Below are 23,825 nucleotides of genomic sequence, written 5' to 3' on the forward strand. Positions count from 1 at the left end.
CGATTTGGATGCGAAAATGAGAGCGATATATAAACGAGTTGGGATTGAGTTTGTTCAAAAAAGTTAAGAAATACAATCCTCTGCTGCAGAGATATGAGCGATGACGCGATGGCTGCGTCGGCTGAGCAGCGCAAGGTCTGGGGTGTTTCCGAACCTGACCGGGAGGACTTAGGTGAAATGGGTTACGAGGTCGTAAAAAGCCTTCCCCTGCGCAATCGCAAAGAACGTCGAGTACATCATGAGGAAATTATCCAAGAGCGACGGGGCCTGGACTTCGACGGGGGAGCTGGTTTATAAGGGGGAGGTTGTGAAAGGGTCTCATATGATCAATTAATTTAAAAACCTTTCACTCTCTTATTAAAAAGAAACCCAAAGCCCACCCCCTACAGGGTGGATGAGTTTCTTGAATACTTTTTAAGTAACTCAACAGTCCCTTATCTGCTGTGTGTAGCCCTCAAGCTCACGAACAATACTGTTGGCTAAGAGTGAGCGGAGCTCAGGTCGATTTTTAAGAAAAATCTCCAGATGCTCGGAGTGTGGAGCGGGGATGAATTAAAAAGAAAAAACCCTCCTATCCCCACGCTGGATTACCCCGCAAGTAGATGAAGAAAAAGAAGACTCTAAAGATCTCGAACTAAAGACTAGATGACGTAAAATAAAAAAGCCTCCACAATGGACTTTTCATCATAAACTTTTGTAAGAGACGAGTCATATTTTTTTTGGTCTATTCTCAATAAAGTCTTTATTCATTTCATTTTGAGTCTATGATCCATTTTTTATTGATTAGAAATAAGAAAAAAACATTCTTTTACAATACAGCGTTACATCATAGGAATAAAAACAAAGGGTGGGGGTGTCACGAGTTGTAGCATTCTTTAAACATTTGTAAAGAACAAATAGTGTGGTTAAAAGATTCTGAGCTACAATTTCTGATACAACATTGATAATTATTCACAAAGTGAGTACCCTGCGTTAAATTCTTCGCGGGTGATGTTCAGAGGGAAATTTTTCAGATGTAAAACTCTCTGACCGAAATCCTGTGGTTAAATTGGGGCTGGAAAGCCTTAGTTGGAACCTGTCTGCCATCCTGACAGAGGGCCAGATATTCCATGTCGTAGTGGACAAAATTGAAGGGTGACAGGTCTCTTCTCCCTGTGAAGGCTTTGTGGTTTACCATGCCCAAAACCACGTATTTGGGTATAGCTCCCAGAAAGAGATTCTCCTGGTTACATATCCTGGAATTCTCTGGGATGGAGTAGGTTTTCACTTTGGTGCGCGACAGGGAGTAGAGCACGTTATAAAGTCGCCGCGTAACCTAAACGCACGGCGGGTGAAATGGTGACTTTTTTGTCAAACAGAGAGGCCCCTAATATTCTCAAACAGAAAGTGGAGTCACAGGCTCCCATGAGGCAGAAGGCGTCCCTGGCATGGGTCAGTTTAATTCTCATACAGTATGTACTGAATTCAAATATAGCCTCTCGCAGAAAAATATGTCCGCATGGAGAGGACTCAAAAGGCGTACTTCTCTGGAATTGGCGGTAAAGGTGGCTCTCTTATTTAACCCTATGTTAGGACTGTTATAACTCCTGAAGTATCTTTAAAAAAAAGACCTGCAGTGAATTGACTCCCCAGTGTGTCGTCAGAAAAGTTGAGCAGAGTTTTGATCATAGATCTGTAGGGGGGCGTGGCACTAGACTGAGAAATCAATTGATCCCCCAGAGTAAAAATTGTATTCAGAGGGTAATTGATGAGGCCCACCGCCACATCGTTTGGCAGGTCGGTACCGTCAGCGGCGGTAATTTTTATGCGAAGATGCAACAAGGTAACGTTCAGATCCAGATACTTTTCACCGTCTCCAGGGATAAAGAACTCGATGGGACCCCCATCTGTGATAGCGGATAGAGGTAAAATTTCGGTGTATACCTTATTTACGATAGAAAGCTGTGTCATGGGGACTAAAAATAAGTACAGTTCCGCCAAGGTGCACTCGGGCAATTTCTGATGTAAAAGAGCCATGGTTTAAAAGATATCTGCACTCCGAGCAGACTTCCTCCCCTTTGGCTTGCTTTTGCTGACTGATTTGCTCTTCGGACCTTCCCTGCATTTATTTAGACATTGTGAGCACATACTCTCCCGGCGGTCTCCTTCTCGATCTGCGCAAGAAGATCATAATCCCTCCAGATCCCTCTTGCTTGCGGTTGTTGATCACTTTCCCCACCGTTTGGCTTGTCACGTCGGAGGCAATGTTAGTAGCAGCCGATTTAAGGTGAGGTTTAGCAATGGTGAAACCTTTTCTCAGCAGAGGGGATACGAAACTAAACAATTTCAAGAATATAGAACCTATACCTCGACCGTACATGACAGCTGCTCAGTAAAAACCAGGTAGACCGCCCCCCTACTTGACTTTCATAATAACTCACAAAGTGATTTGGATCCTCTCTCAGACGTATCTGAGCCATGTCTTTGTTTTTTGTTTTTTTCACAGGGGACGCTGAGAGGTAGCGGGTCTAAAATGTAATTTGACGATGGTTTAACCAAAAGTGAAATTGACGGGTGCGTTCTGATTTGATTTAGTCTCTGTGTGAATGTTTTCAATGTGATTCTTTGCCACAGGTAGATAGTAGGCGGGGTTAAGATACTGAGTGATGATGTAGCCGTAAGTTCCTTGTATGTTCATGATTCTCAAGGGAGGAGCGTAAGCTTCACCTACCAATTGATGGCATACCACGTCACAGTAACAGTAGAGGTGATAAAACCCCACTTTTATATCCGCTGGATGGGGAGCCATCCTCTCCTCAAATGTGACCCCTTCTCTGGGTTTTACCCCCTACATGTAAGCCAAGGGAGGGAAAAAATGCAGATGATACTGACCCCCCGCCTGATATTCAAATCTTTTTTGAATAGCGCTAAAGAGTAGGTGAATATCAGATCATATTTTCTTAAGAAAGCTGTTCATCCTGTTTGTGAGTTGATTCACGCTTGAGTAAAAGTCTCCTCTAACCTTTTGATGACGGATCTCGGTCTGTGAACCCTGGAGTTTCTCCCTCTATTCAGAGTAGCCAGACTCTATGGGAATGTTATACAAGGTGTGTGGGTATGAAATCTCAGTCAAAGCTACCTGCCAAGGGCCGTCTAAATCAATATAATGGGGTAAATCCACGTGGAAACTGGAGCCAGTCTTATTTTTAAACACCCAGAGGCTGGCATTGGAGGTTAGGGTGACATAAAACCTGTCCCTCAGGCATTGATCCATGATATAGCGGCAGAATGAAGGCTCCGGCGTCGATGCATGTGGTTTTCTTTTATCAATTTTACAGCTACGAGGCCTTGACCCTTGAATTTCTTGGGCCATTTTTCCAGCTTACAAAAAACCTGTTTTTCACCCCCCCCCCCCCCCCCACAGTAAATCGCTTCAAAATTTCTTCCACTCGATTCAGCTTGTCTTTAGCCATTTTTACTTTTTGCAGCTTCGCTTTGTAAAACAAACCCTGGATAGGTTCTACGTTGTAATTTTGGAGTCTGTATACAGGGGAAAAATTAGGAATGCAGTTGGAGACTGTAAACACTTTGGCCGTATAACTTCATATTTTTTATCGAACATGCCACTCAGCTTGGATATTCTGACGAGATCCCCCTTCTTGAACTTCAGCTTTACCGTATTCTGGTGTCAAGAGGGAAACGTACCGTACAGGTTTTGAAACACTTGAAAGGTGTTTCAAAACCTGTCGTTAAGCTGTCGTTATAGCTTTTCACCAGATCTCGTAAGACGTCGAGGTATCGTCAGGTGTTGTTGGCCATAAAATATCTCCACATTCTAATTTTTAAAATACGATTAAATCTTTCAGTCACAGAGGCCTTCGGGTCACTGGCTGTGGCGAAATGTACTATACCGTGTTTCTTCATCAAAGCCTTGAACCTCTTGTTAAAAAATTCTTTTCCGAATTTGCAGCTTTTCCGGCTTCTGACTGTCTTTGAAGATCGATTCAAAGGCCTACACCACCTCGTCTGCATTTTCTTTCTTCAAAGCATGTATGTAAGCCTTTTTTGAAAATACATCTATGACCGTTAATAAATACTTTAACCCGTCATCATGTTCCATCAAGGCTTGCATGTTGCAAAGGTCAGCTTGAAATTGGTTTAAAGGCAGAGGGACAAAAACTCTGTTTCTGATAAAATGTGTTCTGGCTGGTTTGTGCAGAGTGTAAGCGTCATGCTCTGATTGCTCTTTCATCTTGCACACCTGGATGGGCGGGGTTGTAATAAACTTTTCTCATGAGCTGTTTCTCAGCCATCCTTCCATCTGGGATCTCTGAGGTTTTACTGAACAACAATGACGCTGTGCCGCTTCTTTATTTTTGTTTGGGAACAGAGCATAACATAAAATGCGATAATGTATAATACAAAAAATGCAGAAATGGATAATAAGGTAAAAATTACATTTACTAATTTTACAATAGGAAAAAATATAACTTTTTATCTCCTTTAAAGCTAGGCCTAAAATCAAGTTACCCAAGTGAGTGTCAGGCCTGGACTTGAAAGAGGACTCAGATGCAGAGTAACAATTTGGCAGACTTTATTTATCTATTCCAACCTCAAGAGAGAGAGGGATGAAATAAAAACAGCTATGAAAATTATGCTATAGAGAAAAATCTAATAAACAAAAAACCACTCCAAATGGAGGGACAAAACTGCTAAAACAAAAGGAATAAACCAACAGAAAATCACTCTACAAGGAGGCTACAAAAGTTGCTACAAACTTGACAAACAGAAAACTCTAGACTATCAAAATACAAACAGAAAATCACTCCAAAAGGAGGCTACAAAAACTGCTACAATCTTGACAAACAGAAAACTCTAGACTATGAAAATACAAACAAAAATCACTCACTTGGAGGTAAAGAATCAGTACGATAATGCAGAGACAAAGGCAAGGCATGGACTGTGATAGTAGGCTGGGGTGCACGACAGGACGAGACACTCTGGCACAAGACAAAGGGAGACGCAGACTATAAGACACATTAGGGCAAATGGGGAACAGGTGGACACAATCAGGAATCAGGGAAGACAGTCAGACAGGTGACACATGAGGAAGGGCAAGTGACCTGAAACGAGAGGAGAGTTAACCTTTCAAAATAAAACAGGAAATGACAAGACATGGAGACAGGACAAACCCAAACTTGACCTCACCGTGTGACAGTACCCCCCCCTCTAGGGCCGACTCCTGACGGCCCAGGCTGTTCAGGGTGGTCCCTATGAAAGTCCAGTTTCTGGATCTTTGGCAACAGGCTCAGGGTCAAAGAGTCGAGACAGGGCGTCTGGTTTGATGTTGCGGGACCCCGGCCTGTAAGAGAGGGAAAAAGAAAACCGGTTAAAAAAAAAGCGACCACCTGGCCTGGCGAGAATTAAGTCTCTTGGCTTTTCTGATATATTCAAGGTTCTTTTGATCAGTCCAGACAATAAAGGGCTGTTTAGCCCCCTCAAGCCAATGTCTCCACTCTTCCAGAGCGACCTTGACCGCCAGCAGTTCCCGGTTGCCGACATCATAGTTCCGCTCAGCCTTGGACAGCCGCCGTGACAAGAAGGCACAGGGATGCATCTTACCATCCTGCTCCGACCGTTGAGAGAGAACTGCCCCTATCCCTTCGTTGGATGAGTCTACCTCGACCACAAACTGTCGCTGGGAGTCTGGCATGGTGAGGATGGGAGCCGAGGTAAAGCGACGCTTGAGGGTCTGGAAGGCTGTCTCCGCTTCTGGAGACCAGTGGAAGCGTGCCTGTGAGGAAGTAAGAGCATGGAGAGGGGCAGCTATTGCGCTAAAGCCCTTGATAAACCGCCTGTAAAAGTTAGCGAAACCGAGAAACTGCTGAACCTTCTTGCAGCTATCGGGTGTGGGCCACTCGGCTACAGCGCTAATTTTAGCCGGGTCCATCTGCACTCTTCCAGGGGCTACAATGAAGCCCAGGAAGGAGACGGTGTCGGCATGGAACTCACTCTTTTCTGCTTTAACGTAGAGATTATTTTCCAATAATCTTTTTAGCACTCTGGTTACATGGTCCTGGTGTGAGTCAAGGTCAGGGGAGTAAATGAGAATGTCATCGAGGTAAACGTAAACAAACTGGTCGAGAAAATCCCTGAGTACCTCATTAATCATAGCCTGGAACACCGCAGGCGCATTGGTTAACCCGAATGGCATGACCAGGTACTCATGACCGTTTGGTGTGTTAAACCCTGTTTTCCACTCGTCACCCTCTCTTATTCTGACCAAATGGTAAGCATTGCGAAGGTTTAGCTTAGTGAACACCTTGGCCTGCTGGAGCTGGTCAAACACAGAAGACATGAGAGGAAGTTGGTAACGGTTCTTAATTGTAATGTCATTAAGAGGGCTGTAGTCTATGCAAGGTCTTAGAGAACCGTCCTTCTTGCCCACAAAGAAGAAACCGGCACCTGCTGGTGATGACGGGCGGATTAACCCTGCCTTCAGTGAGGTCTGGATGTACTCCTGCATGGCCTCCCTCTCTGGCCCAGAGACCGAGTACAGACGGCCCTTGGGTATGGTGGAGCCTGGAATCAGTTCAATGGCACAGTCATATGGCCGATGAGGAGGGAGTGACATGGCTTTACTTTTACTAAAAACCTCCCGAAGGCTGTGGTAGCAGGAAGGCACGGAGCTCAGGTCTGGGTACTCGGAGTCTGTGGTGGAATTAGCAGAGGCGAGGTTAGCCACCATTACATCTTCTCCCTGAGACAAGGTGTCAAGGCAGTCTCTAACACAGTCCTTCCCCCACCCCATAATTTCTCCCGTTCTCCAGTTTACATGGGGGTTGTGGCGAAACAGCCATGGCAGTCCCAAGATCAGTGTATGAGAGGGTGACTTGAATAAATAAAAACGTATGTGTTCTCTATGCTGGTTTATGTGTAATTTGATGGGTTCAGAGATGTGTGTGATGGCGAACAGTTCTTTACCGTTAAGAGCTTTGGCCTTGATTGGTTTAACTAAGAGTTCGGATTTGAGTCCCAGTTTCTCAGCTAAACCCCAGTCCATCAAACTCTCATCAGCCCCTGAGTCAATAAGCGCATCAAGATCTGTGCCCGTGTGGTGCATTACCTTGACTGTGGTGAGGGTACGTAAAACAGAGCTTGAAGCAGTGAACTGACCCACCACTGTGGATCTCTTGGCTGAGCAGACTGCAACAAGATGACCTAATTCACCGCAATAAAAGCACCGGCCCTCCTGCTGTCGTCTCCGTCGCTCCTCAGGAGTCAGCCGAGCCCTTCCCAGCTGCATGGGCTCCTCCTCTCCCTCCGCGGGGAAATGACGACGCTGCTCCAGCGGTGGACGGCGGGGAGCTGGCCAGTCCGGTGCTTGGGTGCGCCTGGGTCTCTCTGAAGATCGGCCGAGTTGGCGGACCCTATTGTCCGTCCGGATGGCAAGCGCGATGAGGGAGTCTAAATCTGGGGGTAGATCCAAAGGCACGAGAAGATCTTGAATGGAGGCTGACAGCCCCTTCAGGAACACATCATACAGGGCGGTAGAGTTCCACCCACTCTCCGCAGCCAAGCTGCGGAAGTGGATGGCGTAGTCACAAACAGAGTCGCTGCCTTGCTTTAGTCTGCTCAGTTCCTGCGCCCTTTCCCGGTCAGTCGAAACTGGATCAAAAGTCTTTTGCAAAGCTGCTTGAAAGTCTGTGAAGGAGCTGCAAAGTGGAGAGTCCCGAGCCCACTCTGCTGAGGCCCAAGCCTTGGCTCGTCCGGTCAGATGGGACATCATGAAGGCTATCTTGGACCGGTCAGTGGGGAAAGCCTGGGGAGATAGCTCATAATGTAATGAACAGTCAATGATAAAAGTCTTACATAGTCCCGATTCCCCAGAGAATTTCTCTGGTTGCGCTAACCTACTGCCAGCCGCGATGCTGGGCACAGCCGGGGCGGAAGCAGCAACAGCTGCCGGAGACTCGGAGGCTGTGGTGGTCTGAGCAGGACGATCCTGCAGGCCCTGAATTTGAGCTGTAAGGAGACTCAACTGGTGAGCCAAAGCCGTCTGAAACTCCTCCTGACGGGAGAGACGGGCCTCTTGGGCACGCAGGTACTCTGCCAGCTGTTGATCCTCTGCTGAGTCCATACTGGCCAGAGTGTACTGTCAGGCCTGGACTTGAAAGAGGACTCAGATGCAGAGTAACAATTTGGCAGACTTTATTTATCTATTCCAACCTCAAGAGAGAGAGGGACGAAATAAAAACAGCTATGAAAATTATGCTATAGAGAAAAATCTAATAAACAAAAAAACACTCCAAATGGAGGGACAAAACTGCTAAAACAAAAGGAATAAACCAACAGAAAATCACTCTACAAGGAGGCTACAAAAGTGGCTACAATCTTGACAAACAGAAAACTCTAGACTATGAAAATACAAACAAAAATCGCTCACTTGGAGGCAAAGAATCAGTACGATAATGCAGAGACAAAGGCAAGGCATGGACTGTGATAGTAGGCTGGGGTGCACGACAGGACGAGACACTCTGGCACAAGACAAAGGGAGACGCAGACTATAAGACACATTAGGGCAAATGGGGAACAGGTGGACACAATCAGGAATCAGGGAAGACAGTCAGACAGGTGACACATGAGGAAGGGCAAGTGACCTGAAACGAGAGGAGAGTTAACCTTTCAAAATAAAACAGGAAATGACAAGACATGGAGACAGGACAAACCCAAACTTGACCTCACCGTGTGACAGTGAGTATGAATAACATAGTGTAATCTTCTCAATTCAGTCATGATATTCACTGGTAGGTTGTTTTGCAGACAGTAACTGGCCACATCAAGAAACAAGGTGTAAAGGCTGAACAAATTACATACATTTACATTGGAGGAGTCTTTAGTCCATTCTTTTACAATTTGTCAAAGATCTCTGACAAACCGGATGATCTTAAACACATGATGTGGTGTACAATCACTTCCCAGAGTGTATGTATGGAATGGGAGTGCACTTTGTTCAGAATGTTTTCCAGTTGTTGGATTTCTGCAGCCGTTACAAAAGTGTTGGTGTCTATGCGTCTTGAAATTCTGTTTTTAATAGTCTGGTCCAGAAGCTCAGTTAACTGACTGAGGACCATTGGTCTTCTACATACGTCGCAAGCTTTCTCCAGTAATTACCCATTTCATAAACACAGAACTAATGACCTTTCCAACAGTCAGTTACCAATCGAAGTTGTCCAATTTTCACCATGTCCTCTCCGATCAGATTATCGTACATGTCGTGGATGGCCTTGTGGACCTTCTTTACTGATTTCAACTCGTGTAAAAGAGTCTCTCCCACGCTGATAAGCAGACATTGAATAGCAAGAACTAATTGGGGCTACAGAGTAGCTTCATCAGCCTGTAAAAGTTGTCCCGGTAGAAGTCTTATTCGAGCACTTGCAAACACGGGTGTTCTTTCTGGCTAGGATGGTTGACGAGACATCTGAAGCAGTTTTTGTGACGGTACTTGTGACAACTCAGGTTGAGCAGATGGAGCACAGCTGATTTTACAGCGTTGATGAACATTGACGATTGTCGATTTCATCCTCCCTCGCTTTCCGCACCATCCGAAGAAGATAAAGGGGGAGAGGGAGATATCGACGGTGAAGGGGATAGTGGAGAGGCAGGAACCTGAAAGTCCTCGAAGCCATTGTCTGCTATGTCGAAGCCGTAGGACGGAGGCAAGGGGGACTGTGGAGAGGCGGGAACCTGAGAGTCCTCGATTCCGACGTCCTCTATGTCCGAGTTGGAGGAGGAGGAGGAACCGCAAGGTGACTCACATGGACTTGGAGAGCGTTCCAGAGACCGAGGTACAACCTTGGCGATCAGCAGTAAGTTGGAGGAGGAGGAGGGAACCCTCCATACCCTGGGACGTGCTCCCTCAGTAGGATATTAGATATTTAACGTTGGCAACACCGCTTCTCAGATGCAGAAGCATCTTGTCAGAACAGTTGATCATCCGGAGATGGCGGAAAGTCTGTTTGCGCTCTCTTAAGCTAATGCGAAAAGGGGCAGGTTTGGGGGGATGAGGAAGGTGCAGTCTAGAATAACAGTTAGCAGTGAGTGTCCCTCCAGTTATGGCAGCTGTGGAAGAGAAGGCTAATTTTTTCAGCTATTTCTTCAATCCTGTAGTGTTAAGCCATATTTTAGGATTTACTCTCGTTGAAATGGGGCACCAGTCCTCTAGGAGGACAACAATGAATTACTTCATTGCCAAATTTATCAATCTCATATCGGAAGCCATGACTTCTCGATTCAATGGATCTCCAGTCTCTACGTCAAAAGAATACAACAGGACAACAACTGGGTGTAAATAAAGGAGTTTATTTAACTAAACTACTATGTACAGAGTAAATGCAAGGTGTAATAATCATAAAGATGAAAATAATAATGAAATGAGCAGTGTGATGAGTTGGCAATGGTGGGAGAGAATATGTTATGGCTATACACTATGGCCATACAGCTAATGATACTACATCTACGAATTAGGTTTGATGATTAAATATTGCTATATTTCGACATCAACCCAGTCATGAGCAGAGTGTAAAGACCGGCCTACTGTGAGTTGCACTGTAGCTGGAGATCCTCGGCTGGAACCCAGCTGGCTGTGGTTGCCGTGGTAACCCTGGAGGCGCGGGATCTAGGTGGATTCTCCTGGAAGCCGTGTCCCGTTTTCACGATGACGGATTCTGCCGGTGTCTCAGCGGTTCAGCTCTGGTGGAGTTTGCCAGGAGACTTTCTGTCTCGGGCACTCTTGATTTCTGCTTCTGCTTCTCTGCAGGTGGTCGTGCAGATGTGTCTCTGCTGGTGTCTCTCGCGGGTTGATGTGAAATAAACTCTAATGCTCTTCACTTTGGTTGGATAACTTTAGAGGAGACTGGCGTTGACCAGATGACTCTAAAGTTGTCAAAATCTTCAAAAGAGAAAACTTGATAATGATTAAAAGTTACAAAATTACTCTGAGGCACTTCTGTTGCTTTGGTTCAGTTGGTCTTGACTTGGCTTATAAAAATAAAAGATTGCGCATGTAGATGTAACCCAGGTGACAGGTTTCTCCTTTCTTTTCATTCCGCTCAAAATCTCGCGGAGTTAGCTCCGGTTCTCGCGTGGTCCCTCTGGGCCAATCACAGTGACGCTGTTTAGTGACATCACGGGGTCATGTGGGATGGCACGACCAACCGCGTTTATGTATAGAGCTGCGCTGTTCAGTCTCGGTAAGAGGGGGTGAAGCTGCAGGAGAGACGAGCTACAGGAGCTCCTTGCCGGGCCGAACTTGCCGTGCGGAAACCGACAGCGAGTGAGCGTGTAACTTGCGCAGAGACTGACCAAACGTGGATTGATGGCGAGCTAAGGAGCAGGCCTAGAGCCTACAGCTGGACTGCGACGGATCGACCCCCCTTTTTGCCAGGCCGGTAGGGGGCTCCCTGTAGCTCACAATAAACTTTCGTCCTACCTGTTGCCCATTGCCCACCATACACACACACACTCTTCTCCCACACACTTTCTCACCCATACCTCCCCCTGGACTCAACTTAACCCAGACATGGGTTCTTCATGAACTGTGGGTGGGCAGCTGGGTTGTAAGTGGTATTAAGTGAGCTGAACATCCGGGTTAATTTCGTCGTGTTGAAGTATTATGGAGTATATATATGATTGAACGAGTAGCTACATGAATTGTTTGGACTGGCCATCTGAAATTGGTATTCACACATTTTCCACTGTATATATTTAGCACTTTACCTGTTGTTGTCTGACTGTTGTTGGTGTTAATGCACAATATATATATATTTCTAAGCAAACCTCGGTCTCTTGTTTACTCCCTCCCAGCTCGTAGCCTGGTCTTCTGATCATGGGTCAACATTGATGCTACATTGTAGTCACTAGCCCTAGCCTCAACTCCAGGTTAACTTGTTGTGGGTGCTACATAGACAAAAATCATGTTACTTGTAGCTTGTGGCAAAGAAAACTAAAAGATGCGAAAAGTGCAAAAATGAAGAGCCATGAGTTTGTGGTGACTAGCTTAGAGCTAAGAGTTTACATGGCTACAGAGTCGGGCTTTGAGCCGGGAATCTGAGTTTTGAGCAAAGATCTCAGCTTCTAGTTTCTGCATCGTTTCTCACTTCACGCATCTTCTTGTCATCTGGGTTTCTCTGACTTTTCTTTCTCTTCTGGTTTCTGGATTCTGAACAGATTTTCGGGGCTTCTGTCCGGCATTGGCTTCTGACCTGATTTAGGCTTAGGCCTCGAATTGGCTTAGGCTTTTGGCTTAGAAAAGGCTTTTGGCAATGTGTGAATTGTTCACAACTGTTTTATCCCCTGGGGGCTGGCGCATGTTTCATGGGCACCACCCATCTTCTCCTGTGTTTCCACTTGGAGAAGAGAGGAATTTTCCACTGAACTTTAGAATAATTTAAATCTAGAGTTTACTTATAAACTCGCACATCCTTCTTCCACCATGACCACAAAACATTAAATGAAATAACATAAAACTACTTGCACTAATAATAGCAGAAAGGAGTAATAGGAGTGTTGATTTCATATTACATCCTTCAAACCTGGAATTAATTATGATACAAGTGGTTAATTGATCAAACAACAATATAAACATTTTCCAAAGCTAATGGTCTATACATATGGATTACACAGCAGTTCTTCGACTGTAATAATAATAATATGCACATTCTGGATGTCATGTAGTGTGTTACCTTGTGTGAAGGATGCTGACAGTATGGTCGAACTATTGCATAGGAACATCTCATGAGTTACAGAACAGTTAGATATTTAATTTTACATTCATCCTTTGATCTGTGTCTGTGAAGAGTGTTCTGCTGGTCACTACCCAGGATTGGAATGTGGGTTGTAGTTTATGACTCTTATCTAGAGAGGGACAGAGGAAGGGAGGTTGGTGTGTGTGTGTGTGTGTGTGTGTGTGTGTGTGTGTGTGTTCATGCATGGCACAGACAGGCCAGGATTCACACCTTAGTGTTAATCAGTCCTTTTGTTGTTACTTGTCCTATACAAGAAACAATCAAATATCATTAGACAGAGTCTTATTGTTACAAACTGGAGATTTTGCCTATATTCTCCAGTTGTCTGGTGTCCATTGGTTGATCCTCTGGAGCTGACCCTTTGACCTTTGGTCTGGTTCTGTGTCGTTCGGACATGCTAAAAGCATGGTCTGTTTGTGGAAGAGGGGTCCTTTGTCTCTGTTTCCTATCAATCTGATAGTTTGATGGTGGAAAGAGTCGCAAAGTGTCAATTGTGGGTCCGTAACTCTGTATGTCCTTATAATGAACTTCCTTAATGGCTTGTGACTGATGTCAGGCCACATATGTACGCTACAATCCATTCCCAGACAAACTACAGCAGAGCTAACAATGTGCGCAATATGCCCCAATCTGAATTAAAACACTCCAAGACAAAGCCCTCCACAACTTCCTTGTTCCCTGATTTATGCAGGCCAACGACTGGATGCTGCGGTTTTCGACTTCCATACAGCGCTGAAAACCCTCTCTTTCTGGGCAAGCTCGACGTCGGTGGGAAAAGATTGCACTTTCACACATTTGGCACGTATAAGGTCTTCCTCCTCTGCTTCTTTTTCCATATTACAACGCCCCCCAGTCATTGGAAGTCAGCGTAGATACGGCGGTGGAAGATTCCAATGTTTCATCCTGATCCAACTGACACAATCACAGATTTCTTATATCACAGAGCCTCCGTTTTTTCTTCGGACGGATTCGGCCATTCTCACACATACGCTGAGCGGCGTTTTTTCGGCCTCCCAGGAGGGACTTTTTTGTTGAATCTCTTCTGGAAACTTTATTTTCTAAAATAATAATCTTCAAAGGACAAAAAATACTACTTTTTTTTTTGGTACACTTCAGGCGTAGAAGACAGCGACAGCGGTTTCATTCTTGTTTGATTCATCTAACTTTTTACGACAAAGTATTCTGCTGGATAAGGCTCCCATAGCATGTCCTGCACTTCATTGCTAGCACTGTAGTATCGCTCATGGTCATCCTTCACCGATTGGTGTGTATCTCTAACTTTATTTTTTGTGACAAAATATTCTGCAGGAAAAGGCTCCCATAGCATGTCCTGCACTTCGTTGCTAGAGCTGTAGTATCACTAATGATCATCCTTCACCGATTGCTGTGTACGTAAACATAGGGACTTGTTTATTGGTCAGCTACGGACATTTCTTAGTCTGGGTTCAGTTCTCCGGCTCTTGAAACCAACAGTCATCAGTTTGTCTTTGCGTTTGTCAGGGAACTCTTGGTCGGTGTGTGTGTGTGTGCGCATGTGTGTGTGTGTGTGTGTGACAGCGATACAGAGAGGGAGGGGGGAGGACTCACAGCCGGTATTCAAGACTTGTTTCACAAAGGGCTTTATGCTTTATGAACGGATGCATGATATCCTATTTGTTTAAAACTGCTGTTTCACAAAGGTATTATACAAAATATCTGTTGCTCATTATTATTTATCACTTTATTGTCCCCATCAGGATCTTGTAGAAATGATGATTCAGTTTTTCAAGATTGGTCAGTAGTTTGGCTGTTGCCATGTTTTGATCTTATCCTCTGAAGTTAACCTGCGCCAGAACAGGTTAGGAGTTCAGCATGGTGATTTACCCTGGTAACAAGTGAACCTCAAATCCTGCTTCATACTACAGGACTACTACAGAAAGTCTGCCAATTATCTACAAAACCCACATCGTGTGCTGGACACCACCTTGACAACCAGAAATGGTGACATGCGGCATCACATGTCATTGCTGGTCAGATTAGGCATTTGAGCCCAGAGAAAACCACAGAGTCCATCATTGTCTTTACACACACAAACTCAGCAATAATCTCTGATCGTCCGATTGGCGTAATTGGGTTCCATTAATGCTGACATGAACAGTCTTACTATGATTCTTCTTGTTACTAACAGTCACCCATCCACCCTTGCTTCCTGGCTGCTTGGGAACTGCTGACGGGAGAGTAGGAGCTAGGCACACGGAGCAAGAGAGAACAGAATAGTGAGAGAGAGAGGCCATCGCTAACTGCTAAGTAACTAGCAGATCTGAAAAGCATGTAAACAGCTGTGGATTAGTGAGAAAGTTGTTAAAGGAAGGAGAGAGCTATGAGTGCTTGAACAGAACTAGTGTACATTTAAATGTACAGCAACTTATTAACCGCTATAATGAAAAATAGCTAAATTAGCTGAATTGGGACAGAGCAGCAACACATACTAACACCAACACCAGCAACCACAATAAGCTTACCACAGCATGTCAGCACACTTTTTTGTTTATTACATAATTCCATATATGTTATTTTTTTGTTCTGATGTCATTAGTATTGTTCAACAATGTAGAAAATATTCAAAATTAAGGAAAACCTATGAACAGATAGGTGTGTCCAAACTTTTGACTGGTACTGTATCTTCCGAAAGACATCCACGACACATAGCAATGTTATGTAACACACAATATGCCACAATGGTTGCTCCAAACTTCTGTAGGTTTTATTGTACTGCATTTCCAGCACACACTATTTGTGCTTAACGTATTGTAACCTGCCTGTTACGGCCTCCCCAAGAAAACAACAGAATTAATTGGAGATTGGAACATATAAAGGACGCCAGACAGAGATGCCAAGAACAAAGAATGAGTTTAGTTTTCTGAGTACCTTATTGCTACGTTTAAAATAAAGAAAATAAAAGAGGGGTGGAGATCCTGGCCAAAAAGAACAAAAGAAGGCCACTGAGCCAGCCACGCCATGGGCCTTTGCATTCAGGGACTGGCTCCCCTCTAAACTGCCCATGCAAAATTATCTAAGCCAAAACAAAAACTGATCTCCAAACACAGTAACTAAAATAAGAAACTAAAATGATAATACCCCAACACTCTGGATCATGCTGGGAAAGAAGGAATCAAATGGGGAGGAAAATCCACCTCCAAGCAGTTGGCAGACTTGTGGCAAATGTGACAGCAGCTGTCTCCACTCCTCAGGTTCCTCCTTTTGTCAGGAGTATGATTGGCATCAGGTGCATCACTCCTATCTGAAAAACAGGAAAAGGAGGGAGCAACAGGCAGGGAGAGAGAGTGGGAGAGCGAGGGAAAGAACAAAACAAACCTCCACAAACAGTGCATAATAGCAAAACCGAAACTGTGTGTAATAATGCGAATATTACTCAACTACTACTGCTTAATAGTGCACCCTTAAAATAACAGTAGTGCATCCATTTAACGCAGCTTTCTGATTCACTCAGCTGATCTGCAGCTGCAGAGTAACACAGTGTCCTCCGTAGGTGCGCTTGTAGCCCCGTGCACAGCAACACATAACTGCCACTCTGCTGGTGTCCTGTGTGGCTTTTGTAACTGGGACCCCGCTGATCATAATCTGCTGTATGACTACCTCACACAACCCCACGTAAAGAAAACCTGAACTATCCCTTTAAAGAAGCAAACATCTTCCCTCACCTGTACAGCAATGTTTTGAGCTATGTTCATGTCCTGAAATATTACCATAATTGTTTGTGAATTAGGGCTAATGTTATCTTGTTTAGGCTTACGCCGCAACAGCTCGTAACTTGACTACCAAAAGTCTGGTATCAAGACATCAGTTGAGGTCAACATGTCATAATTTTCACAGATATTTGGTCATAAATTTTGACCTGATTATTGGAGAACTCCAGCTGTCAGGAGGGCGAGCTGTCCACTAATCAGAGGGTGGTTCCAGTCCGCATTTCAAGGTGTCTTAGGGCAAGATACCAAACCCCAAGTTGCCCCCTATGTATTATCCGTGTGTGTGAGTGTTTGTGTAAGAAGCACTGTGTGTAGGGAAAAGCGCTATATGAATGTATGTATGAAGGGGCGACTGTGGCTTCCAATGTAAAGTACTTTGAGTGGTCAACAAGACTAGAAAAGTACAGTCCATTTACAATATTATGCTAGCTGAAAAGTTCCAAAGGGAACAGGAATGTTCATGGCAATCCATCTAAAAATTAAGTTATGTCATTTTTATTCACTCTTTCAGAGAACTGCGGACTCTGGTAGTTGAGATGGTGTTGGCCACTGACATGTCTTGCCACTTCCAGCAGATTAAAACCATGAAAAGCCTCTTGCAGCAGCCTGTGGTGTGAGTAGTGGATTTTAATTCAGTCAGTGTAAGTTTAGTTGACATCCATTCAAGTTGTGAAGAGGACTCTCAGGTCTTTCACAAATCTCAAAACCTCATTGGGGACACTATCTGCTGACACTATCAAATCATGAGGTAAAGTTGGGTTTAAGCACCTGTATAATGATTCCAGTTAAATCTAAAATTTTATTTATTCACTGTAAAATGCATCTTTGGAAATCTAAGTAAGTAAATTTTGTCATTTGCACGTTACAAGATATTAAGTGAAAACTCTCTGGACATTTGGATGTCCAGCACTTTGGTGACCGAAAACAGTTTGCCACACTTGAGATGCACATGAGATGACATTATACCATATTTAAAGACAACAGTCTCATGATACCATTTTTAGAGACTATTGTCTTTAAATATGGTATCATGTGATACAGAGGCATTAGACATTACTCTAAATGCATTCACAATTACAATCTCGAGTGTGGCAAATTATTTTCAGTCACCAAATGTAAAATGTTGAAAATGCTTTTCAGTGCATCCCTACGAAATATATTTATGCTGGCAATTCCCTGGTCAGCACTTTTGGTTAGGGTGGATGATTTGAGGGACACGTGAAACCCCTTTTAAAATAGCCTCTCCAGTTCAGAAATAGAGAAAATTGAAGTAATCCAATAACTACAATAGAAAGATATTTTAGCAAGATATTACTTTGGAAAAAACCATCTTAATAATAAATTTCCTATTCCTTTTGAGTTTCTGCTGCAACATTTCTATAATACTACTGGAGCAGAAAAATACACATTTTGACATTTTTATAATTTACACTTGAAAGTAGAAACATCTTGTGAACACAACATTGACATACTATCACATTTTAAGTTGATATGGCATGATATGTCAAACAGCTTCTTACTCACATATATATTATATATGAAAATATTGTATGAGTGGCAGCAAAACACAACTTCACCCATGATGTTCTATAAATATAAATCTATTGTCAGCAAGGAGGAAGACAATATATCAACATTGTATTGACTGATGCTCACTGATCACTCAAAAAGACAGTGCTATAATCTCACCAGCGGGGTCACTATGCTACCAGCATGACAGTTCATTTTGAGTCCTGTGGTTTCACCATTAAAAAGTACACACTTTCCTACAATCTGATTTTGCAATGTGTCTTGAAAGGTCCTTTTTCGAAACCTAGATTACCTAAAACAGACTGCAGAATATCACATGAGCTTCCAAAGTTAGGCACAAGCAAGTGCAATCACGTGTCATTGACAGCAGCCCAGCAGTGACTGACTGGATTGTATTTGCAGGATTGACAAGTCAAAGGCCTTATCCCTGCTGCTGCACACTGCTGACATCAGCCATCCTGCCAAATGCTGGGAACTTCATCACTACTGGACCACATCCCTGCTGGAGGAGTTCTTCAGACAGGTAGTCACCTATGGAATATTATGTCATTCAAAAAGGTGAACTTGAAAGCAGGTTTTTGTATTTGTAACTGTAGTTTTGTAAACTTGTCGTTTAGCAAAGTTTTGTAGCCGTATGCATTTTGTTTCTGCCTGCTTGCAAGCTCACATACAAAGGCTGTGTGGCAAACACATTTATGGGTGTGTGCATGCACATGCACGCTGACTTTTGACAGTCTTTACTGTGTGGTAATATTTTGTACACGATGAAACAGACTAGTCACAAGGGAGAGAGGGTGGGGTCTACAGCTTCTGACCAATTTGCGCTTTTGAAATTGCTATGCTCAACACAGTTGGCTGGTCAACACTGACAGTCAACCCCGATTGTACTAAATCTCAGTTAAGTATAACGGGCCATCCTATTCAAATGTTAGCCAGCTATAGCAAGTTTCAGGTTAGTAGCATCTATATACTGTATATATGTATGTATATATATATATATATATATATATAGAAAACTTGTTAGAGAGAGAGAATCTGAATCTGACTGCACTTACACTAGGCTATGTACAGTAATTATGCAGCACCAGATGTTGATGTGAAATGGTGCGTTGCTTTAAATGTTTTTATTGTGGAATGGCATTATGTCCTGTCCTTCCATAAAGGATGGTCCAAGTACCTTTCCTTAGCATTTAGAGGATTCAACCAGGTAATTTCACTCAGTTAAGAACCCTCCTAAGAGAAAAAGACTTTGATCACAGCCTCAGATCATATAGTTACAGTGTTAACAATTTAAAGTCCACATGAAAAAAATGTCAGAGTGCTATTTCATTCTGCATATTTGTGTTTATAGCATTTTCATTTGATGCAAAATTAATGAACGCCCCTGAGTGCAAGATGAGTCATCAAATATTTGAAACCTTTAACCTGAAGAGGAAAGACAGGGATTGTGATGTAAAAATAAAGATTTTCTTTACACCTGGCATAAAGTATAATCAGATAAATGGACAATTAACACAGGGACACTGAATGAAAACAGGGAAAATGTAATTGTGATCATGGGGCTTTTAAAGACTATAACTTAAGTGTTAGCGCTCTGCCAGTTGAGACACTGGGGCACCCCCTGTGCACTCAGCCTTTGTCTTTGGCTTGCTAATAGTTACATAGCTAAACTGAAGTTTTTCAAAGTGTTACTGATGGAAGGTTTTGTAAAGGCTATTGCCAATCATATAAGATCACTGGTGGATGAATCTGAGAACAATGCACCCATTGATGACCTTCAGTTTCGTTTAGGTAGAGTAATAGAAGATTTGGTTCAGCTAAACACTGATATGGGCGTAGTTGACCATTAATGTTATTTGCTGTAAAGTTTTGTAATTAAAGGATCATTTTCAGCCACGATGAGGCATTCACACTATTCAAATCTTAATTAGTTTACTATTTGTACTGCCTTTCCCTCTTCTTAAGCATAATTAGTAAGTTTCAACATTCTTCTCACATTATGACTCTGGAGACGTTACTTATGTCCACAGGTTTAATGACATTTGAAGTTGTGAAACTACAGCAAAAACATGAATGTAAAATTAAAGAATGTTCTCTTTCACATTAATCAAATGTAGTATCAAAATAACAAACTCTCCAAATATAACATAAGATAAACAATAACTTAAGAGTAATATGTACAGATGATGACACGAGAGACGAAGGATTACAGCAGATGCATAGATTGTTGAGATGTCAAAGCAAATGTAAACACACATACTTCCTGTCACTGACAGTGTGACAAGTGTGTGTCATGACATCTGAAACCTATACCAAAATCCACCAGAAGTTGGCAGAAAAAATCACTAATACACTGTAACTTTAAGAGTTGTAACAGCACACTATTGTTCAAATCTTTATTGGTGGGATTGCTGAATGAAGCAATGTGAAACTATTTATATATATAAACTGTTGTCAGGTAGAAAAATGAGCATTCCGTTTATTATTCCATTTATTGTTATTCAAATATTTATTATTGTTATTATTATTTTTATTCGTAAGCCTTCCGTACGCCACTCCTACAGTTTTTGGGCTACAAAGAAAAACAATAAATACAGCAGCAGACATATTGAATTTAACCTGCTCCACTGGTTTCATATTCCAGAGACTCCTTTTACTTTTCTTCTGTTAACTACTCCTGCATATTTTGTGCTACATAAACCATTCAGTAATCAAAACATTCAATTTTTGAAATAATAAGCTTTTTTTGCATTTTTTTTACAATATAAGTGAATGGAGACAATGTTCAAATCCTTCAAAACTTCAAAGTCCTTGAAATTCAACTACTTGAGCATACTTTTAGCTACAGGTTTTATTCAAACTTTAAACTGTTTACAACACTTCCAGCTATTAACAGATTATTAAGCTCATTGATATCTTTAATTAAGGTTCCTACTCTTTAGGATGCATTTTTCTGTTACTAATACATATGATTACTTCATATTTTTAAGGCATTTTGTTCGTACTTCCACCTATGGCTACCTATTTCAACAACATGTTTCAGTTATAATTTTTTACAACTAATGGACTTCAGCTCCTCCAGTTTAACATTTTGGCATCTAATTTTTGAAAGCACTGTACTTCATTTAATATGTGCTGCTTTTTCAACAATTTTAGCATTGTGTCAGAAATCTCCTTCAGGTGTGACGTTAAAAGTTTTGATTGTACGTTTCTACTTTCTTAGGTTTTTTTTTAACCCAATTTAGACCATTTAGCTTTCAACTAACATGTTTTCAGCTCTCAACATTCACATGCATTTTAAGCAGGAAATTCATACTAACTGCAAATAACTACTCCTTCATACTTTGTGCTACAAAGACCGTTTGTATATCAAAATGTTCAGCTTGTCCAGGGCTTTCCTGCTTGTGTTCAACTTTTTTCTACTATTTATACTTTTTAAAATATTAAGCTTTTTCTGCTTTTTTTGCCATTCAAACGAATGGAGACAATGTTCAAATCCTTGAAAACTTCAGCCTCTTTGAACTTTAACTACTTCAGCATACTTTCAGCCACAAGTTTTTAACTGTTCACAATACTTTCAGCTATTAAAATTTTCGATACCTTCAACAGTTTTTGAATTATCACAGTTTTAGTTTCATGCTTTTTTCAGATGATTTCTGAGTTTATAATGGGTGTGTATTGCACAGAATGTTCGGGGCTAGAGTGAATGACATCATCGCTAGAGTGGGAGAGGCTCCAAAATTATTCTGAAATAAATCTGTGTATCTTGTACTTACGGCTATATATTTCTGTCTTCACAATTAATTTATTTCTCATTAGTAGACAAATTGGTCCTGTTTCATACAAAGCATCTACCTTAGCTCAGAGACTAACAGAATTTGAAATGTGACCCTCCAAGTAATGCAAGCACCCTAACTCTCCCATAGACTGCAATACAAATTCAGGAGCGAACTTAGGGAGAAAACCAGAACTGACCCTTCTTTGTAAATCGCTCCTATTTCCATATTTTTGGATCTAGAAACACCAAAACCACATAGAGGTGTTCAGGGGAGTCTTGTGGCGTTGACCTTGTGATAATTTTGCTGATATTATGTACCGTTTTGTATTAAATGACAGGAGTTTGAGAGGTTTGCTGACCCCTTTCTCCCATAGATTTGTATGAGTTCTGTGTCTTCAACAGCAAGACTCTCTGTCTTACACACACACACAAAAACATACACACACACACACACACGCGCGCACACGGACACATACGCATAGCACACACTAACGTACATATAGAAAGGTAAACAGACAGACAGGCAGATAGACACAGTTTCATTCAGTTTGAAATTTAACTGACTCCACATTACATATATTCTAATTGGTGGACTATTTTTGGAGCTCATTGTGATTGGTCAATTACCTTTGGAGCTCATTCTGATTGATGGATCACCTTTAACCATGGCAACCTCTGAGTGGAGGGAGTGGGCATACATCTGGGTCAAATTACCTGATTAGAGACTCCTGAGATCTGTGGTGTTTATCAACCCCTTAAATGACATTTCTGCAATGATTTACACACATCTCAACTGTTTCAGTCAATTTGTAATCAGGAAGCATTCGGCAGTTAATTGCAGTTTGTCATTCTAACTGACACAGAAACACACATAAATACAGACAAGCAGAGAGTCACATAGACAGATAGACAGGCACTCAAACACACAGACACACACACACACACACACACACACACAGAGAGAGAGAGAGAGAGAGAAAGCTGTTCACAAATTAGTAGTCATAGAGGGAGATACCAGTTCAAACTGGACAGAACAGCCGTATATACAGCAGCAGACATATTGAATTCAACCTGCTCCACTGGTGGTATACTCCAGATCCTCCTTTTACTTTCTTTCGGTTGTTAACTACTCCTGCATACTTTGTGCTATATAAACCCTTCAACTATTAAATGTTCAGCTTCTTTAGGAGATGTACCCTTAAACTAAAAAAACTGCTGGGCTTGAAAAATAACCCAACCTTAACCCTACCGCTGGGTAAATATGGGACAGAACACACGCTGGGTTGATTGGACCCAACTGCTTGGTTTTTCCATTTAACCCATTTGTTGGGATGTTCATTTGGCCCAACCTAGAGAGTGAAATTAACTATATTGCTGGGTTACATATTACCCATCTGCTGGGTTATTTTATTTGACCCAACCTAGAGAGTGAAATCAACTATACTGTTGGGTTATTTTCTGTCTCATTGTCTTGCTACTTTTACATTTAATAAATAATGTCATAACAATGATAATAATTATTATAATATATTATAATAATAAATATTATTATAATTATCATTTTTATTATTGTGTATAATTTCCCATAATCATACAAAGACATACTATACAAAAAGAGGCCACAAAATGTTGATTTTACATGTTTTTATTGTCTTGCATCTTGCATTGCACAAGTCTGTTACTCATCTAGAACAGCTTCTTACAGTAAAAAAACAAACAAACCCTTTTAACATGTTCATATGATGTTTTTATACAATACAGACATTTGATGAGTGAAATATTTATCAACACCATGACTGAATGTTTCCACCTTGAACTGCAGTGAACCAATGACAGATTCAGACAGCCAGGGTTTCATACGTCACAGACCTAATAAACAAATCCTGTCAACTTGTGGGGACAGGGGGTGGGGTTAAATATACCTGAAACTTGTCAGTACAGAGAGAGAGTGTTAGCATTAGCAGAACTGCTACCACGGTGTCAGAC

At 42.2% G+C, this 23,825-nt stretch overlaps 1 protein-coding gene across 2 annotated transcripts in view; it reads left to right on the forward strand.

Annotated features, from left to right (window-relative positions):
• The window catches only part of LOC130161306 (dual specificity calcium/calmodulin-dependent 3',5'-cyclic nucleotide phosphodiesterase 1A-like), a 187,337-nt gene that overhangs the window by 109,445 nt on the left and 54,067 nt on the right, over positions 1-23,825 (forward strand). For both annotated transcript variants that reach the window (XM_056364521.1, XM_056364522.1), the window contains exons 11-12: positions 17,043-17,144; positions 18,464-18,584. In XM_056364521.1, the coding sequence (XP_056220496.1) occupies positions 17,043-17,144; positions 18,464-18,584 (223 nt within the window). The remainder of the gene's footprint in view (positions 1-17,042; positions 17,145-18,463; positions 18,585-23,825) is intronic.

This window comes from Seriola aureovittata, chromosome 20 (assembly GCF_021018895.1).
Source record: "Seriola aureovittata isolate HTS-2021-v1 ecotype China chromosome 20, ASM2101889v1, whole genome shotgun sequence".
NCBI classification, from domain to species: Eukaryota; Metazoa; Chordata; class Actinopteri; order Carangiformes; family Carangidae; genus Seriola; species Seriola aureovittata.